The sequence below is a fragment of the Anopheles funestus genome, chromosome 3RL (assembly GCF_943734845.2).
Source record: "Anopheles funestus chromosome 3RL, idAnoFuneDA-416_04, whole genome shotgun sequence".
NCBI classification, from domain to species: domain Eukaryota; kingdom Metazoa; phylum Arthropoda; class Insecta; order Diptera; family Culicidae; genus Anopheles; species Anopheles funestus.
The window spans coordinates 38175293-38195931 of record NC_064599.1 but is presented as its reverse complement, the minus strand read 5'-3'; the positions used below and the strand labels follow the sequence as shown (position 1 = coordinate 38195931).

Genomic DNA, 20639 nt, shown 5'->3' with positions numbered 1-20639 from the left:
GAAGGATCTGCCTTCCAAGAAATGACGGAAGTGCTTGATCCCTAGGACAATGGCAAGCAACTCCCTGTCGAAAGTGGAATACCTTTGTTCCGTTGGCGTCATCGTTTTTGAGAAGAACGCCAAAGGTTCCCAGCTTCCTTGGTTACGTTGTTGCAGAACGGCTCCTACTGCAAAACTTGATGCGTCTGTTGTTAATGAGTAGGTTGCATCTGGTATAGGATGCGCCAGTATCGTGGCGTTGGAAAGTTGGTCTTTCACTTGTTGCAAGGCACGCTCACACTTCTCGGACCAGATGAATTCCTTTTTAGTTTTTCTATTGCCGTGTTCTGCAATTAACTCATACAACGGTTTAAGATGGCTCGATATTTGCGGTAAAAATCGATGGTAATAATTAACCATGCCAACAATTCGTTGTAGCTGCTTTACTGATGTAGGCGAAGGAAAATTCTTTATCGCTTCGACCTTATCAGCTTTCGGAATGATGCCTTTAGCTGAAATGGTGTGGCTGAGAAAATCTATTGTCGGTACTCCAAATACGCATTTTGACAGTTTAATTTTTACGTCGTGATCAGCTAACCGTTTCAGTACTTCGTGCAAATGCTCGGAGTGCTGTTCTTTCGTCGAGCTTGCTATAAGTATATCATCGATGTATATGAAAACAAAACTGAGATCACGAAAAATGTTGTTCATAAACCTTTGGAATGTTTGACTTGCGTTTCTCAGGCCAAATGGCATTCTAAGAAATTCAAACAAACCGAAAGGTGTGGTGATCGCTGTTTTGGGGATATCTTCCTCAGCCATGGGAATCAGGTGGTACGCACGAATGATATCCAGCTTGGAAAATATTGTGCACCCCTGCAAATTCATGGTAAAATCCTGTACATGTGGTACTGGATAGCGATCGGGCACTGTTATTGCGTTCAGTCGTCTATAATCGCCACAAGGACGCCAATCCCGATCCGCTTTCTGAACCATATGCAATGGTGACGAAACTGGGGATGAAGACACACGACATATTCCTAAGTCCAGCATGTGCTGGAATTCTGCCTGTGCTATTTTGTGTTTTTCGGGATCCAGTCGCCTTGGTTTAGAAAAAGGTAATGGGCCTTTGGTTTGAATATAATGACGAACAGAGTGACGAACGGGTGCGTTGTAATTTGGAGTATCCGTAAGGGAAGGAAATTGTTGGATAATGTCGCCGAAAATGTTTTTCTCCATTACAAAATGTTTGGGTGTTGGAGTGTTTACTATTGCTATTGTAGCCTTTGAAGTTTGGTTGGTCATCGGGTCAATCAAACGACGAGATTTGAGATCGACTAATAAACCATGTTTCTTCAGGAAATCTGCGCCAATAATGGGGCGGTCTACTGAGGCTATGTAAAAAGGATGTGTAAACACGCGTCGAAGCCCAAGGCTTACCGTAAGCAGCTTTGTGCCATAAATGTGTATGACTGTACCGTTAGCTGCTGACAGCACTTGGTCAGTAGGTTTAGCAAATTTTCCGAGCAATGATGAAGGAATGACGGACACATCCGCTCCTGTATCAATTAGAAACAAAAATCGACTGATTTCATCATCGATAAAAAGTCTAGGAGAGGAATTTATGATGGCTCGTTGGCCGTCCGCCGGGACCGCTGAGCATATTAGTTTTTTTTTTGTTCGTCATTGTTCATAGAGGATTGCGATCGTTCGAACTGGCAAGGCTGAATGCATTTCCTTGCGTTTATTCCATAACGGTCGTGAAACCAACAAAACGATCGTTGTCGGCCAGAGGAAGGCGTACGGGAACGAAAATTACCATTGTGGCGAGTTCGACTTCGTTGCCGCCCTCGAGAGTTCTCTTCAGCCCGTAAAGCTAGCTTCTTTACCATTTCTTTTAATTCCCCGATTTCTTGCTTAAGTGACTCTGTACTGTCGGGGCCGGTCACTTTTGGTTGTATGGTATTGTTCTCAAGAACAGTCACATGTCCTGCTTGAGTAACCTCCCACAATCTATCCGCTATTTTCAGAAGTTCGTTTATGTCCCTTGTGCCTATTGCTATAAGGGAAACTTCGATTGTTTTCGGGAGACGGGTTAGCCATAGTTTACGTATCAACTCTACAGAAAGGTTCTCAGAATCGCCTGCTAAATGCACCATATGACGATAGAAATCAGAAGGACTTCTATCGCCCATTTCCACATGATACAATAATTGTGACAAGCGTTGTTCCTCGCTGATAGAAAGACGTTCTAACAATTGTGTTTTTAGTGTGGAATATGGTTCTTCACGATGGGGCGTAGTGATGATGTCCATCACTTTTCGCAGAACATCTTTTGGAAGGGAGCTGACAAGGTACGAGTAACGAGTGCGCTCTTTTGTTATTCCCGCAATTTCAAACTCGGCCTCTGCTGCGGCAAACCACGCGGCAGGCGAGTCTTCCCAGAACGACGGAAGCTTTATCGACACTTTTTCAATAGCCGGAGGAGGTACCGGTGGAACCGAGGATTTTTCGGTAGAAGTAGAAGGGGCTGTTTGACCCGACGAACGAGTCTTGCTACCGCTACCCTGCGCGGAAGGATTTTTGTTCGCTTCTTCTTTCGACATTTTTCCTAGCTTTTCTTCTGATGCCTACTGTGTTTCCCTGTTCGTGTTTTCCTACTATTTTCTATTTACGCAAATACACAAAAAAGTATGGAACGAGCTCACCAATGTGAAGACAATTGTTGCTGCGTGCACGAACAGTGTCGATGGAAAGATGTAGGAGCTGAACAGCTGAAGTAAATGCGATGGCAGGATACTCTCCAGATGCGACTGCGTAACAGGAAACGTCCACGGCGCTGCTTTGAAAACGGGATACCTTCACGGCACGGCTGCGTAATTCTCACGGTACAGCTTCGAAATCGGGATACCTTCACGATACGGCTGCGTAAGCTTCAGGGCACAGCTTCGAGAGCGGAATACCTTCGCGGTACGGCTGCGTAAGCGGGCAACGTTGCTGAAGCGGGTATTGGTCCGGAAACGGGATGCGGGAATGCACTATGATGCGGCGATTCGCAAAATAACTTCACAAGCGTGGTTCGAAAAGCGTGCGTCGATTATGCACGGTACTACCTTAGTGGGTGTATGCGCGTGTGGTTAACAGGGATCACCACGTCGCGCACTATGGAATGTTCTGGGTTTTCCACTAACTCGAAGTTGGCGTCACAAATCGCGTATGTCTTAAAATCACTCTAACTTTTATTATGCGCAAAAGTTTTCAACCAGCGTGATTTCTTACACGATTTGATGCACGAAAAACCTCACGCGTAGATGTGTGAATCGTATTTTTCGAGACGACTTTAGCACTTTTAGTAATGTCGGTTATGCGTATGTATCACTTCGATTTCGCATTGATGAACACTTCGAGATTGCTTTGATATCATACCTCGACGGTAAAGTCGAAACAACATAGATATCACATCGAAGTTCACGTTGGATGGCAGAAGTGAGTACGCACAGCGTGGGTGATTACACCGGGATATACACTCGGTCGCGTTAGTATACGCACTTATTACTTCGGTATGCACGCACGATCACGTCGGGGTCACCAATTGACGCGTGTTCGGTTAGTGTTAGCGATACAATTATTTTATTCACAGTGCTTTTCTCTGCGAACTGATCCTGTCGCTTCCGCGGTTCCTGATCGTCTGACTCCTGTGCACTAGCGCTCCTTTTTTATAGTGTTTTTTTCTTCCTAGTCTTAGTGTCGCTAGAGATGGGTACGCCGCAGGGGTGTCCTGCGTTCTCTCGTAGTGATGGGCAAAATGCCACGATCACTACAATACCAAGACAAGACAGGGAAGCAAATAGCAACACTACGTGATAAAATGTATTCTCTAATAGGCCAGTTACATCGTATGCATGATCTATCAGGTCGTTAGGCCAAGGAGGAGAGTATCAGATCCTACTGAAGATCAAATTCTAATGGAAAGCATTCTAACACTAAAGGAAAACATAAAAATCCGAACAAAAGCTTTGGCTTTACTTATACTTGAAGACACAAAATAAAAATTATATTTGTGGTACGTTGGTTATCCGAGCGATCATTATTATTATTATTATTGTAGACTTTCCTGCGGGTTAAGCACAATAAACTCTTCATGAAAAACTGTATTTGATGCAGGATTGCTAAAAATTCCCTTTCCCTCATGATGATATTCGTTAAAAAAATTCAAAACGGGTTTACAGTTGTCATTTTTAAATACACGGATGATCCGTTCACCGGATATATGATACCCGGATAATCGGCATTCCACTTGCAGAGTTCATGATTGTTTTTAGTAAAATGTAGCACCCCTGATTAGAAAATAAAAAATAAAGCTTGCAAAGCCCTGGATCTGTCGGTGTCGGTTTGAAAATACGTTGAACTTCACTGTACGGAGTAGGTGGTACATTCGGGAAGGATAAATTGACCATTTCCTACGACAGCGGTGTACAAACAGCATCCGTACGTCGTCGGGAGAGTGCACGGATTTTCAGCGTGCAGTGTGTTTGATATACGCACGAAAATCGAAGCTAGTGTGTGTTGTGTTGTGGGGGTCAAAATTTCCGCGCATGGTCTATTGAAACGTCTCCGGTTGGAAAGAATCACTGCTGCGCTGGGAAAGAGGGCACACTTCTAGAACATCGCTGGATCGGTGCGAATTGTTGTGTGCTGTTTAAAGTGTTTTTAGTTTAAAGCTTGAAGTGCATTAAAAGGACAGGTGTTGTGGAAAAATGTTGCTCAAACAAATCGGTACCGTGCTGGCGCGCACCGAATGCCACCGGCGTCATCGTTCATTGGTCCAGTGTGAGTTATTTACTTTTTGCTGCATACAACCGAAAACTGAAACATTCGGTAAAACAAAAAAACATTTCTCCTTTCGTTTCCTTTAGTGAGCCGCCACTTCGCCACAGTTCCGTTGGCCGAACCGGCCGCACCATCGTTGAAAACCGAAGTACCCGGACCAAAGTCAAGAGCACTGTTGCAACAACTTAATCAACTGCAGGTACGCAGGATTGTCGCAGATAGAATATGCATATTCGAAGTAGACCTGACTCGGAAAGGGCGTTGATTGCATTGCGAGCAATCCGGATCGGTTCCCTCCGTTGATTGTTGTGTGACGCGTAACGGACGCGCCCTATGCCACAAATTGGTATCAATTGAAGGGAATTGCTTTCAATCAGTTGTTTATATTCCATTACACACCCAGCAGTCTGATGGTGTGTGCACATGCGGAAGGAAAGGAAAGCATTGCGCACTTTCCTGCTGCATGCCGGGTGCCGATAGTTCCTTTTTCCTCGATGTAATATACTGTCGTCAATGAAATGTCCCTCAAATGATACGCAGAGGAGAAGACGATATTTTGCCATCGTACAATGTGCGGCTCACTTCATGCAGGAGGGTGTGTTGACCGCTCAACGATTGAAGACGATTAAAAATTATATAAATAACACACACTGTCCAACATTTTTGGTGCGCCAATCGGTCGTGTGTTAGACGACGAAATATATTTTGCTGTTGTTGTTGTAGTCTGTTCCCTGACCTCTAATAAGAAGTTGAGGTGAATTTATTACGGAGCCATGTTTTAAAGGCGTCTGTCTGGCACACCTCCTTTAAGACGTTTTCACTTATCCCATTACCTTGATGATTGGTCTTGAACTTGACTATAGGTGTTATACGCATCGTTTCTGGTACTACGTGTTAAAGCACGCTTTGCTCTATTTTTAGATCCCCTCCTATTGTCCATTGCTTTCTGTCTATATCACAATGAAAATGTTTACCATGGATTTTTGTTTCTCTCGTTCCCGGCTTGCACGTGGTCTAACGCAGAACGCTAACTCGGTCCAAATGTTTGTGGACTATGACAAATCAATCGGAAACTATCTGCAGGACGTGGATGGCAATGTACTGCTTGATATATACACCCAAATTTCGTCGGTACCGCTCGGGTACAATCACAAGGAGCTGCTGAATGTGTTCCGGAATGATCATAATCTTTCAAGTAAGTATAGGACCAACAAATGTATACGATAAAGAAGTTATTAAAAGCAAATGCAAAAATAATGTAAAGTTAAGGGGAACTAGGGATGTATGATTTATAGATGAGATGTAGAGATGATGATGTGCGAGCAGTACTAGTACATGGAATTATGTTTGTGCACTTAGTGTATAGTTTATTTTTATAGTTGAAATTGCCCTAACAACAATTGATTGTAATTGCGTAAATTGCCGGCGTGTGCTCCAATCTGCACGATAAGAAATTTTGCTGCCATATTTCCCAAAATAATTCCACTGATAACGAAAACAATCCTCCATGTTTTGTTGGGTTACACCTGCAGCAAAACATCTGGCGGCTGTATGTATGTTTATGCACTCGGATGGCAGTGCATCACGGTTTATCTAGTAATTTCGCTTTATCAGCTGTAACGCGTGTCGCGTGGCGTATGATCGAACGTTGCTCCATAGGAATGGGGAGGGTAACCAGCGTGATTGTACCGGTTCTCTAACGGGGTGAATTAGACACAACCTGGAAATTGTTGTTCAAGGTTAGGTATTTGCGGTTCTGCGTTGTCTCAACAGGTCAACAGAATGTACTTAGGGTGGCGAATGCATTCGTTGCACTTCAAAGTAGAAGCAAATGATGGTTGGGGTAGTGTTATTGTACTGTACCGTTAGTTGTGGGTCCTTTTTTCAATATAAAGTTAGATTTAAATTCGTGGGCAAATTTATTCCTTATCAACATTCCTTTTTTTGTAACTTTCTCCTTTCTAATTATTGGGAAGTAACTCCTCACATAAACGGCACCGGTCCACACGGCAGGACCGGGGATCAAATCACATCCAGACTGTCCCTCCCGTAGCAAGGACTGACTATCCGGCTACGCGATAAAAATAAGTTAGCCAGAAATGGCCGGCGTGATCAGAGAGAGAGAGAGAGAGAATTCCTCTCATAGGAGAAATTTCACTAACGCTACACTGCAAAAAGTAAAGTGCATTTAGGAACGATTTTGTTATGTTTTAAACCGATTTCAATATTTGAAAATACGAAAATAAGTTCTTATTAAGATAGGTAATAAACTGTACAGAGATAGAACATTACAAGTAGTCCCCGAGATACACCAGTATATAGGATCTCAACAATCTGTCGGATCTCAGATATCCCCAAAAATCCACCTATCTAGAATTTCCTCTCGGATCTCTTCGTAACTTCGTTTCAAACTGTTTCTTCAACTCAATGTTCTTCTCTGCCCCTAATACATTCCGATTTGTATGCAATTTTTTAAAGTAAACATTAACAAAAAATATTTATTAAATTTATTTGAATCAATTGGAAATTTTAGCTTATCTATATACAAATTCTACTCGTGCAGTAACGCAGCGTTACTGCAGTGTTGGCATATCGGTTTTTCTAAGCCAGTGTTGTAAAACTTTAATTTGCCCAATATGAAAGCTCAATCAACAAACCCTGCATGTTCACTAGATTGATGTGGTTTTTGGTTGTTGTACAGGATCTAAGCCTACTTCAACTTATCGAAATGTGAATCGATACGATCAAATGCTCAGAACGATGGTTTCAGGTTGGTTGATGCTAAATATTCCGTAGTAGGCTGGCTCAACAAATGGTACAAGTGGTGCGGTTTCCAAAGTGTGTTGGCAAAGTGAAAGTTTTCAAGAAAGCAAAATGAACCGCATTTTATCACCAGAATATTGAAGCAATTGCACGAAGATTTGACATTTTTGAATTGCTGAGCAGGAATTGTAGAATGGTAGCGGCGCAGGTATCTACACCACAGGACCAGGGTTCCAATCCTATCCGGGCCAAAGCCCCGTACGCAGGACCGACGGCCTGGCCGTATCAAGACTTATTTTACCACGTAGCAGGATAGTCAGTCCATGCTACGGGGAGACGGTCCGGATGGGATTTGAACCCGGTCCCTGCCGTGTGGACGGGCGCCGTTTTTCACATGCACCACCGGGCCGCTACGGGTAAATGAAGTCAAGGAAAGGCAGCAATGACAGGCCAAGACCTCTTGAAGTTGTAAGGAATTTTAAAAAGGAAGGAGAGTGAAATCAATATAACGTGTTGTCTGTCCAGGATGAAAGCAGTAGCTGGTGAAGATGTTGATAATATTACTAGGATAGGGGAACCGGGCCACCGGGCCGCAATTGACCACTGCAAATTTCGAAAAACAGTGAAAACATCCATTAATATACTGCGTTAAACTGATCTGATTTGCTGTCGGTAAGGGTTAAGGAATTTTTGAATTCAATTAGACATTTTATTCAACAATTTACTATTTTTAATGGTTATTTTAAATGGTGGTCGATCCTACAATGGCACATCATGAAACCAAAACTGAAGAGACCCGAATTGCATCTTAAACGGAATTTTCTAAGCTTTCCATCAACATCTTCAATGTTTGAATTTTCCCTATTTTGGCCATTGTAGCAGAACTATTGTAAAGAAATTCTGACGGAGCCAAGATAGTAAATTGGAAATTTTAGATGGTTGAAAAGAAGCAATTAAAAACCACGATGGGCGGGCTGACATTGGCCTTGACCAACTTTGAAATCCTCAAAACGAACGAATAATTCTCAAATCGGTTATTAGGAGCTCGCGGTGAAGGGTAAGGAATCATTCGATTTGATGAAAAATTGTTTCACAGGTTATTTTTCCTTTTGGTTGTAGCAGATGAAATTCACCTAATGTTCGAAGCAAATTGGCATGTTCAGTCTGTAAGGTTGGATTTCACTGTAAGTACCGTAGTATCGCCAACGTAAGCCGTAATTACATCAGAACATTTTCAGCATGATAAAAAAAACTTCTACTAGATGTGACGAAAACTCCATAGAACATACCTCGGCATTACGTAGATCTGTTGTGTAGGCATGTAATCGGGCCTATTAACTAGTTTGCGCAAATTTTGTGATATAAAATTATTGAGCTGTACACTTTCAAAATCCGTGTATATCGTGGACTGCCTGTATACATTCTTGAGCTACTGCCCTTTTTGCGCCATATCTAGCAAAGACACCGTACCATATTATGGCAAAATTATAGCAAACTTTCACAGATACCATACTAACGCGCTTTTCTCTATTTTTTCAGCTCTCATCAACCGGCCTGCTTTGGGTGTGTTCCCTGGTGAAGATTGGCCTAATCGGTTGCAAAACGTGTTGATGTCCGTGGCTCCAGTTGGGCTTGATCACGTCACGACCATGATGTGCGGTTCGTGCTCGAACGAGAATGCATTTAAGAATATTTTCATCTGGTACCAGCGGAAGCAACGCGGTGAGGCCACTCCATTCTCCGAGGCGGAGATACAATCGTGCATGATTAATCAAGTGCCCGGGGCGCCAAAGCTCAGCATTTTAAGCTTCCATGGTGCATTTCATGGTCGCACACTCGGATGTCTATCGACGACCCATTCGAAGTACATCCACAAGATCGACGTACCATCGTTCGATTGGCCGATCGCACCGTTCCCTCAGTATCGTTACCCACTGGAAGAGAATGTACGCGAAAACGCTCAGGAAGATGCCCGGTGTCTGGCCGAGGTAGAGCAACTGATTGAACAGTACGGCAAGCGGGGCATCCCGGTGGCGGGAATAATCGTGGAACCGATCCAGAGCGAGGGAGGAGACAACGAAGCGTCCCCCGAGTTTTTCCAACAGTTGCAAAAAATTGCCAAAGCACGTGGTAGCGCGCTGCTGATTGACGAGGTACAGACAGGCGGTGGTCCGACCGGTAAGATCTGGTGCCACGAGCACTTCAATCTGCCGAGCCCACCGGATGTGGTGACGTTCAGCAAGAAGATGCAGCTGGGTGGATATTACCATGGCGCTCACATGAAACCATCGCAACCGTACCGTGTGTTTAACACGTGGATGGGCGATCCGGGCAAGTTGTTGCTGCTTGAGTCAATTTTGCGCGTAATCAAGCAGGAATCACTGTTGGAGAATGTGCGTCGAACGGGAGACAAGCTGAAGGATGGTTTGATGCAAGCGCAGAAGGATTTCCCGCATCTGTTGAGTGCGACCCGCGGCCGTGGAACGTTCCTGGCGATTAATTGCGCGACACCAAAGCTGCGCGATGATGTTGTGGCAGCGCTCAAGCAGAAAGGTAATTTAAAGCACGCATGAGAGGTTTTTTTCACACTTAATAATTTTTTTTCACCATTGCAGGTGTGCTGTCTGGCGGTTGTGGTGACTTGAGCATTCGCTTCCGTCCGGCACTCATCTTTGGCGAAAAGCATGTGGACATCTTTTTGGACAAATTCCGGCAGGTGTTGAAGGAGGTGAAGTAAGCTTCGTTCGTTCGGTTACTTCCAATATAACATGCACACCTATGCCAGCTAACTTACTGCACAAAAGTAAAACTGCAGCAGGACGAGAATTGCACACACACAAAGATGAAACGTTACGGACAAAAGGGATTGATTATCCCGTTTAGTTTAGAGCTCGATGCACAGCAGCTATTTGCGCACAAAATGAAGTATACACGCATAAAAAGGTTTATAATTTGTACGATGCCCGTACGCAGCCCTCCTGACTATCTCGCTACGGGTATTTAAACGTCAAGAAAAGCCAGAAATGGCAGGCCAATACCTGTTGAGGTTGTAAGGCCACAAAAAGAGAGAAATAATTTGTACGATGCCAACCGTTAGTCACCATTGCGGTTAGGCGATGTTGGTCCACACACGTTGCCTAGTGGAGGAATATGTTGCGCATCGTACAACGCAGCTGTGTTTCGATTGTTAGTGCTTTTAGCTGCCACGAGATTCGTAAAAGCTATGTATTAGAAAAATCTGACATTATTACAGATAGAGAAACATACAATACATAACAAAAACATACACACCAACCACGTTTGATGATAGCGTGAATGAGAGAACATTTGTCTTCCAATGAGCTAAAAGTGATTCCAAAATAATCGGTGTCAAACGGTACAACCGGTGTGTCTTTTAGGCAAGGCGTGTTGGTCCGTTACAAAATAAAATAGATAAATGTTGTCGCATACAGTGAGCCGTATAGTGTTGGGCGTTTGTTTTCTATTATTGAGAAAGATTTGTGTAATTTATCGAATTTAAATTATTCAAAATTTTTACTATTTTTACACTGCTATTTTTATAGTGAAAGTATCTATATTTAAAAAAGCTTTCCTTCCTAATTGTATCTTGCTGGGATGCTAAAAAATACTTTCATGTTTTTATTACTTTTTCAAAGACTTCTCGTGGTTTTCTATCGCGTTCGAAGAAGGTTTTTATGCTCATTTTTATGTTGTATTCCTTTGAATTCGAAATATCGTTCTCCACTAACGAGGGTAAGTAACGAACCGTGTCTGCCCGTAAGGTTCCATTCGATTCAGGCATACAAAATGTAAAAGATCCGTCCGGAGGGATGAATGTTTTCGTTGTGTTTTTCCTCTTTACACTGTTGATAAATTTGTCCTGCTTTGCAATTGTACAATCTTGTCTTGGTTTAACCTGTCTGCAAGTTTTGTTTCCGCTTCCTGCAAGATATTGTGACCGTGGCTATCTACGCTGTTGTTAGCGGTTTGCGGAAAGGGAGGGCGTGTGTATCATGGAAAATTTAACGAATTTATCCTAACGACGAGAACGATGATGATCTATGCAAATTGTTAGCTTCAACTTGCAAATCGGTCAGAGAGAGAGAGAGAGGGAGAGAGAGATGTCCAAACACACAACGTTCAACTACGAGAGGTGAAAGACATAACGTTGTGTCTCATTGAAGATTCTTCGACAAAATCGAGAGCATTGGGGTTGCATTGAGGAGTGGAACAAAACAACAACAAAAAAGTGGGAAAGTCTGGACCGGAAAGGCAAACCGAACGGCTTGTTAACCATTTCCGTATGCTAATATATTCAGCAGAAAAGCTTCAAAGCGCGTCAGATGGAAGAAGCTGGTTGGTGAAGAAGAATCGCTAGAGGCTTCACCAAAGCGGATCCCGTTCAAACATATTTCGTGCAAGTACTGTACTTTTTGCATTTTTCGGCACAGGGGTCAAACAATTGTGAAAGTATCAATTACAGACAGAAAGCGGAATGAGTAAAAAAACATAACTGTAAAATTTTCACTTTTAAAAAAAGTATACATCCAATACAAAGAATATTGTATTACTTCTGTCTGCTCTTTCTTAGCTTCTTAGCTTCTTAACTTTAGCCCTAGGTTTTCTGATTAGGTTTGGTGTTTGTTCTAATATCTATTTCTGTTTTTCATTTTAGTTTTTCTTTATTGATGTTATTCTTTCAAATAAAAATAAATTATTTCTTGTTTTGTTTATTTGTTTATTATTTTTTATCAATGTTTCTTTTGTTTTATTTATTAAATAGTTTTTGTGTGAGTTACAAAAATCTATTCTATAATTTAACTTTTTATTGTTTAGTTATTACAGTTTATACTCTGTTTTGTTTTTAAAATAATAATCATTCTTTGATTATTTGAGAAACTTTGAGCCTCATGTAGGTACATAAAGTTTAAACTTTAAGCATTGAATGTTGCTCCAAGCCATCCATGGCGTATCCATGACAATGGGAAAGGATGTTGTTGGATGTTTTAAAAAAGGGCATTTTAATAAAGCTTGTTATCAGTGCCCAGCATCAACATATTTTTACGAAATGCAGTGTCCACGCATTACGGTACCACGTCACTCTTCATAACTTCTTCTTGTCGCGTTCCCCAAATATATATCTAGCCCACGTTCTCATTAGAGCGTAAGTAGTTGAAATAGAAAACCTCAACACTAGAAAAAAGGGGCTTTTTTCTAATATTTTCCACTGGAAGACCACCGAGGTCTCGGTAAGGGTAAAAAGGATAGTTTGATTGCCATGCCGAGCATTGCGAAGAAGAAACTTCGCTTGGTTTTCGCTCACAAAACAGGACCCAAGTACAAGCAGGAAGTAGGATTATGTGCCCCGTACCGGATGTGTTGGTGGTATGGTGAGTATTTGGCTTTTTTTTCTCTCCTTCCTCTACTCACCCCATAACATGGTAATTTGCATTTGAAAAGCATGTCAGCATTGCGGTTAAATTTTGCCAACAATTCCTCCCACCCAAAAACCCACTCCGAGACAAAACGTTGCATTCGGTGCGGGTCGCGGACGAAAAGTGCAAAAAAGAATGGAAAGAAAACAAAATGTCGAAAGGCAAATGGAAATGGTTTGGTGTTTGTTTTGTGTGTTGCCAGTGTTTTGCCTCCTGCAGCAGGCACGAGCGTCATGTGAGTATTCTGAAAGAGGTACGTTTTAGACGTTCTCGTGTAATATGTTTAATGTTCCACACACGAACACATTTTCTGCACCATCGATGAAATCTTTCGGTCCTGGTGCGGTGACTGGTGTTGTCGGTACTGGTGCGTGTGTATTGAATGGTTTGAGGTTACAGAAGAAAACAGTGGTTATTTCGGAAGCTTCCAGTACACGAGCGCTGCATTACATCAAGATGAGGAAAAGAAAAACAAAGAACTAGTAAAAAGACCAATTAAAGCTTTCCTTAAGAGTGGAAACACCCAAAAGCCGCTAAGTGCCATTTCTTGTTGTTTTGTCCAGCCTTCTGAGTTCGGCCACGAAACATAAACATGGTATATGGGTTGTTTTTTTCTACACCCCAACATGATTAAGTGCCTGATGGGCTCGGCTTGGTCGAGGCTTGAACCCAAACGTGTAGTTAACGGGTCGTTTGTGGGTCATTATGCACAAAAAAAAACAAAAAACCCAGAGGCCCTTCAAAATTTTGCGAAACTGAACCGTCCGTGAGTTGGTAAGGAGCATGTGCATTATGCTTTGGGAAAGTGAAAAATGTCTTCTAATTATTCACAAGCTTTGCCGTTGCGATGGTTCCTACGATGTGTGTTTGTTTGTGTGTGTGTGTATATCCAAGGAAAAGAAAATACCAACAAAGGTACCAAAAGGGTTTTCTGGGTAACACAAGGTAGGCTGGGAAATTTAAAATCAACATCCAACTACCAAGAGATTGTTGGTGTTGGATAGTAGAAAATGGTGGATTATTTATGGACGTCGTCGTATCTTGTCGTACTCGGTCTGCATTGTTTCGTTGGCGTTAATGTTTTGTTGTGGAAAACGGGCCAGAAAAATAAAACAATCACGTTAAATTAGCATGTAATAATGGGAGAATGTTTTTCTCGGTTAAATTAGCTTTCTGCTAGCGGATATGGCTGTTTACAATATCAATTGAAAATTTTAACAAAAAAAGCAATTAAATTTTCGAATAAATTAAATAAGTTTCAAGGCACAAATGTTCTTTTACAAACAATGAAATTATTAGCCTAAAGAGTGTAAAAATATATGTACAATGAGCCAAAAAAGTTTGTGTCTTAGTGTAAAAAAAACTCCCATAAATAAAAAATGAGGCTCCTTTTAGTGAGGAATTCGAATAACAATAATTCAGAAATCTTTCAAGAAAAAAATATTCACCACCGAATATTACGAAGTTTTATATGTATAAAATATGAAGCATTGATTTTTGTAGAAAACACCCAACAAGCTGAAAACGTTTCATTAGAATTTCGAAATGTATTAAATAAAAACGTTCCTAAAGGTAAAATATATCGGTAGACGCATACTTTTAAAACTCGATAGTTTTTAGATTTTAGATTAGATATATTTTAGATAGATTTTATTAAAATTCAAGGAGTTATATACAGTCAACAAATTTTAAACAATTAGCTATAAGGCGCAAATCGATGAAATTGGAAAAAATAATAGCAATTTCACAACCTCAAAGGTTACACAAATGCATAGTAAAATTTTCATATTAATACAGCGTTAAGTAATGAAGTTACAACTCAAAAATAATGAACTCATCCCTTTTCAAAAATGTTCGGGCAGATATTTTATTCACATATTCATCACTAATTGTCTTATGATTTTAATTTCTAATGAACTTTTATTTTACTTATAGCTAAAAAAAACAAAACCCGATTCTTTGATATAATGTCTTTTTGTTAATTATTTACAATGATCGAATACACACAAAAATTAAGTGTCTTTTTCCAAATCTTTTTTATTTATTTTTATTTTGATAGTTTTTGACGAAACGTTTGTGGAAGAATGTCCTAAACATTAACAGAAAGAACATCAATATTTGTGTTTTAAAACCAATAATTCTTTTATATTCTTTTGAATGTGTTAACTTTGAAAAGAATCACTAAACTATATATTTTCTTTTAATAAATCCTAAACATTATTTTTTTTCGAGCTATTGAGTGTATAACGGCCCTTAAATCATTAAACGATTGTAACTTGTAACAACCACATTCTTAAAGGACAGACAAGTTTTGTCGACTCTATTACAACTTCTCACACACAAACACACGTTACACGATGGGTCAAAGTTGCATCCGGTCCAGTGTGCTGTTGTATTTATTTCATTTTTATGCAGGCACAAACTATAGCACAACCTGCCCACACCGTACACCTACCTTCATGGAACATGAACTGGCGACTGGAACGCCGCCTTTGCCATTAGCAGTAGCTCCCCGCCTCATTTTTTATGCTATTTTTCACTGTCGGAAAATGGGAAACCATTTTTCCTCGCGTGTACGATGTTGCGGCACGATGTAACTTTCCATCTTCATCAACTTTTGCATGTTTTTTGGTTTTGTTTTACTGCACGGACGGAACGGAGTACAAACATTTCCCCACGCAAGAAGAGCAAGTAAAACGATGCTTCACTTACCTGATGACCTGTGACCCATCCGTGGGTGGAAATAAAGTAGCGGGAACAACATTGCAAGTACAGCTTTTCCGCATTCCATTCTTCCAGCGATGGGAAAAGAATTCGCTCGCTTAAGATGCAAAGTTTAATGAAAAGCATAGTTATGTTCCGTCTCCCAATATGGTCGAGTGGTTCGAGAACAAGGGACAACATCACATAAAGCATTTCTCTCCACCAGTGATAGGCTTCGCGTAAAAACAATGGCCCCCCAACCCCGACGGGAGCTTTTGTACCTTTTGCTACCCCCATCCGTTTCAAGCCCGATGGGCAATGGGCATTGCAATCAAAAAACTTTTAATTAATTCCAGCAGACAATTTTCGATTAAGTTGACGGTATGGCACAAAATATGAGTGTAGGTGGTAGCTGCAGAACAGGGACAAAGTTCCCAGGAAACTAAAATGAAGGAAAACTATGATGGAAAAGCTCGGTAGACAAATATTTCTCACGAAACAAAATAGAATATTGTCTGCCTGTGTCTGTGTGTGTGTGGGTGTGTATTTGGGGTGAGTTTTTCATGCTTCAGTTCGGTGCATTGGATGGAAAAAGTATTTATTTGCACATGAATAACCAAACCGTACACGATGCAACGAAACGATGGAAGCGTGGAAAAATGTGCATGTGCAAGTACAGGACGGTTCCCCATGCGACATCGACAGGAGGAGCAATAGTGTGAGAGGTCAAAGTTTTTTTTTTTATTCTGCACCGATTCATCCGTACCTACTGTTTGTCCAATTTTCTCTGTATCCCTTTTTCTTGTTCATTTTCCACCGACATTTGCAACGAAGCATCGGGAAAACCCCATTCGGTGAACAAATGTACGGGAAATGGTGCAAAAGTTTTGATACTGCAAAGTGAAAGTTTTTAGTTACTTGAACATTATGGTGCCACTCCCTGTTACGTGGTATCCGGTGCGCGGACAATGACGTATTTATTTTGTAGAAGTGAGGGAAAAGAATCGATGTGGGAAATACTTAATTGATTTCTTTCAAGCAAATAATTGAGCGATCGATTGAGAGGTGTATAACACAATTTTTTATTGCTACATTTATATAATATAAATGGGTAAAGGAAAGGTAATCTTTTTTTTGTTTTTTTTTTTAATTTTATTTCTAGGGAATCATTCAACTACTATACAACACATGAAAAAAAAAGAATAGAAACACGGAGTAAATATTGCGATGTGGCAAAGGTCGATAGATTATTTACCACAAAAGTGCATGTCACTAATCTTTTCAGCACAAGGCGTATGGCGATTGTCGACGATCGGATTCAGCCTGCCAAAGATTTCTTTGGCTCCCCTGTATACTGTAATTTGCACGATGAATAACCGGCCAAACCGGTGTTTCCAAATAATAAAAACTTCAATTGTGAATGATTCAACTTGTTAAAGTTGGCGTGTCCCGGTGGTGCATTTGATTTGATACCGGTGGCACTGGTACACACGATACGATTGGGTATCACATCTTATGCGAACCGGCCTCCTCGTAGCAAGGGCTGTTTATTCTGCTGCGTGGTACAATAAGTCTTGATACGAACGTTCATAAGAAACAAACAAAAACTTGCTAAATCTCCACCAAACAGATCAAATTACTTTTGCAACTTTAAAACACTAACCAAAATAACACCATGTATTTTGCATACAAAACCTCCCATCACACATTTTACATTAACATGTATCAATAAAATGAAATATTACTGGATCCGTTGTATCCATATATCCGGCCTGGGTTGAGTCCCGATGAGCACGGATAATCGGTGTTCTTCTTTCAATTTTTCGACATATAAAGCATATGAGCACAAAGAGTAAACTTCTTCGCAAGCTAACTCCTTCCAGGTTCAATGTTCAAATTGGTTTTTTTTCCAAATTTCATCAGATTTTTTGACAAATACTTGTTAAATCTTTAATGTTTGTTTGACACTCTTAAAAAATCCCGTAAAGATCTTTGTTCAAGCTTCTGAGGGTATATCTCCCCATAATGCCCCTACATTTTGTACAAAGTACCAGGCACCTCCATTTCAAAATTGATTTTCAGTCGTTTGGAAAATATGAAAAACTGATCAGTTTCAGAAAGATAAATGCATTTTTTAACTTACCGCCAAAAGCTTTAATTTAATTATTGATACTCTTGAAAAATCGCAAAAAGAAAAGAAGATGGTACAAAGTACCAGGCACCTCCATTTCATAAGTGATTTTTAGCCGTTTCGAAAATACGAAAAAGTGAACAGTTTTAAAACTGGAAAACGATGCTGCTATAACTTAATTTTAACACTTACCGCAAAATATTTCATTAAAAATAAATTCTCAACTAAGCTCGTGATAGGTAAACAAAACGGTAGTTAAACAAATGACTGTAGTACTACTTTTTGAGTATTAGTTTTATTAGTCACAAAGCTTTGTTACGGTGTAAAACAATATATAATATGCATGCGATTGTAAAAATGTTTTTTCTGTTTTGTTATACATACTGACACAAAACAAAGCAAAACCATAATGTTTCAAAAACGCTCATCATCGTATTCCATCGATCTGCGATCATCAACTGTTTCTGTACATTGCATGGCAGAGGGCGTTACGATCGGCAGAGAGACACGTCAACGATGCGATGGGGCATTGATTTGGTTGTTCAGAGAACAGTATTTAGCTGGTGATTATTATAGGGCAAAAAGTGCACTTTTGTGCATTGTGGGGAGTATTTTATTATGTGACCATTTGCTAGGTTCACGTTCGTCGCCAAGAGGGGAAGGCTAGTGTGTCACTAGTTCAGATTCCATCCATAGGCGGGACGTTCCGTTGAACGAGCACGTGCTGTATTGGCCGTGTTGTAGTTACCGTAACTTTGAGGATATGCCGCTTGACCCGGTTGTGCCGGGGCGTACTGTTGGTTGTAGTTGCTGGCCGACATGCGTTGATCAACGGTTACCGGGTATCCACCGGGACCGATGGAAGTACCACCGGAAGATGTACCCGCCGTACCGGTTCCAGCACTTCCTGCTGGTTTATTTTCCGAAAACAAACCACCGAAACGCTTGTTGTCGATCAGATTGCGTGCATCGAACAGCCCACCAAGACCACCGGCACCACCACCACCTCCGGCACCAGCAGCACCACCCGCCGCCGGTCCAATGCCCAATCGTTGATTAATGTAGGTACCGATCTGTTGCTTGACCGCGTTCGAGACAGCATTCTGTACACCGTTGAGGATACCACCGAAAAATCCACCACTGGGTTCGGCCGGTTTACGTGTGGGTACGACAATATTTCCACCAGCACCATCAAAGTGACCACCACCGCCATGCGCAGAATTTCCTCCAGCACCACCTCTATTGTAGGAGTCGCCAGCACCACCACCATTGTAGCCACCACCACCATTGTTTCCTCCGTAACGATTGCCGGGGTTGTTATCCGTGGGCAGAGATGGATACAGCGAAGAGCCGGATGAGGGCGGGCGTGCAGGCGGAGGTGTGGGTCGCTGACCGTAAGGATTGTTAGGATTCAAACCAAGTGTACCAAGCACATCGTCGTCATCAGCACCACCATTGCCAGGACGTCCAGCCGGAGCAGAAGGCCTTGGACCGTTGTTGTACACGTTGCTAATTCCCTCTGCCGAGCGTCGATGGAAGGGGTTGGGTTTTAAGACATTTAAAATAAAATAAAAATAAAATTCATAATAAACACAACAAAAGCAATAAGTAGCACAGGGAGCTATGTAAATGGATGGATGGATGTCAGTACCTTGAACCAGCAAGGACGTAACGGTTAGGACATGTACGCAAAACAGAAACTAAAGCAAGGAATGAACAGAAAGCGATCAAAATCTACATGGAAAGCAACAGAACGCATACAAGTTACACATAAGTAAATGATTATAAATCAATTTTTTTAAAAAAAGCTCTTTCTTCCAATCATATTCATTTTGTTTTATACATGCAAAAAAATTCTTTTGAAATGACCATCTGTCCTTGTTATTTTGCATTTTGGGGAATTTGTGGGAAAGGAATGGTATAAACGTTTGGTTAAAACCAATAATGTATAATGTTATGAAAAAGAAATTTAACGTTTCAAACCTTTCCCAATTCAAATGCAATTTTAATGGATCAAGCCAAAAATGTGTTGTATTTTAAAAATGATAACTAACATCTAACTAAAGAGGATTTGCTTGAACGTTGAACCCAAATAATAATGTTAGTATGAAATAAAAGACGATGCATTCGTGTTGATTCGATTCTCTAATATTTTCACATTTCGCATTTTGCGTGTAGGATTTATTTACATGATCGTTGCCAGACGGGTACGGTACAGTTGTGTCACGTGCTCGAGCTGATACCGGTCGGATATCAGAAGCGAAAATTAGCGGCAAGCAAGCCGTACTATGCTTTAGGTGGAAATGGTCAGAAACATCGAAGGATGCTTATGGTTAAACGACGAAGTTTTTGAGTTTTTTTTTCAAATTATTGGCCAAAATAAATGGAAACCAATTTAAAATATATATATAATTCAATTAATATTTTTTCCAAAACTTCTAAATTATTTAAAATTGTAAATAAAAATGTATCATTGCTATATTGCGCTTGATCGTATTAAAAACAACATTATACAACAAAAAATTGTGCCGCAATTCATTGTTTCAAGAAAAAAGGGAAAAACAGTACCGGACATTGCTACACCAGATGTAAGCAAAAACAAACACTCATAACGATAACTTTCCCCGATTGCCTGACGTCAGCTTCAAAGCTTATCCCGTCTGCCGGTAGTAACTTAATTCAGCGTGTTTACACGGTGAGCTTACAGAATTATGTCATCTGTGTCAGAAAATGTACCGGGTGGGTTGGATTTTGATTTCCACAAGGCTGCATCTTTTCCCGCAGCAGCAGGAGCAGCA

General features: G+C 40.9%; 2 protein-coding genes across 2 annotated transcripts in view; one reads left to right on the top strand and one right to left on the bottom strand.

Moving 5' to 3' along the window:
• The first annotated feature begins 4321 nt into the window (after window positions 1–4321).
• Window positions 4322–11027, top strand: LOC125767649 (4-aminobutyrate aminotransferase, mitochondrial). Its single transcript, XM_049434449.1, has 5 exons — window positions 4322–4809; window positions 4896–5008; window positions 5833–6004; window positions 9112–10125; window positions 10188–11027. Exons 1-5 carry the CDS (start codon window positions 4737–4739, stop codon window positions 10307–10309), a joined length of 1494 nt encoding a protein of 497 aa, XP_049290406.1. The 5' UTR covers window positions 4322–4736; the 3' UTR covers window positions 10310–11027.
• Window positions 11028–18117: 7090 nt separating this feature from the next.
• LOC125767674 (translation initiation factor IF-2-like) overlaps window positions 18118–20639 on the bottom strand; it is a 65747-nt gene continuing 63225 nt past the window's right edge. Inside the window, exon 5 of the mRNA XM_049434500.1 lies at window positions 18118–19360. Within this exon, the coding sequence (XP_049290457.1) occupies window positions 18516–19360 (845 nt within the window). The 3' untranslated portion in view covers window positions 18118–18515. The remainder of the gene's footprint in view (window positions 19361–20639) is intronic.

Bases quoted from the DNA above. Each gene is read 5' to 3' on its own strand.
- LOC125767649 (XM_049434449.1), top strand. From the start codon at position 4,737: ATGTTGCTCAAACAAATCGGTACCGTGCTGGCGCGCACCGAATGCCAC. The intron at 4,810-4,895 runs GTGAGTTATTTA...CGTTTCCTTTAG, and splicing joins TCATCGTTCATTGGTCCAGT to TGAGCCGCCACTTCGCCACA. The intron at 5,009-5,832 runs GTACGCAGGATT...GGTCTAACGCAG, and splicing joins AACAACTTAATCAACTGCAG to AACGCTAACTCGGTCCAAAT.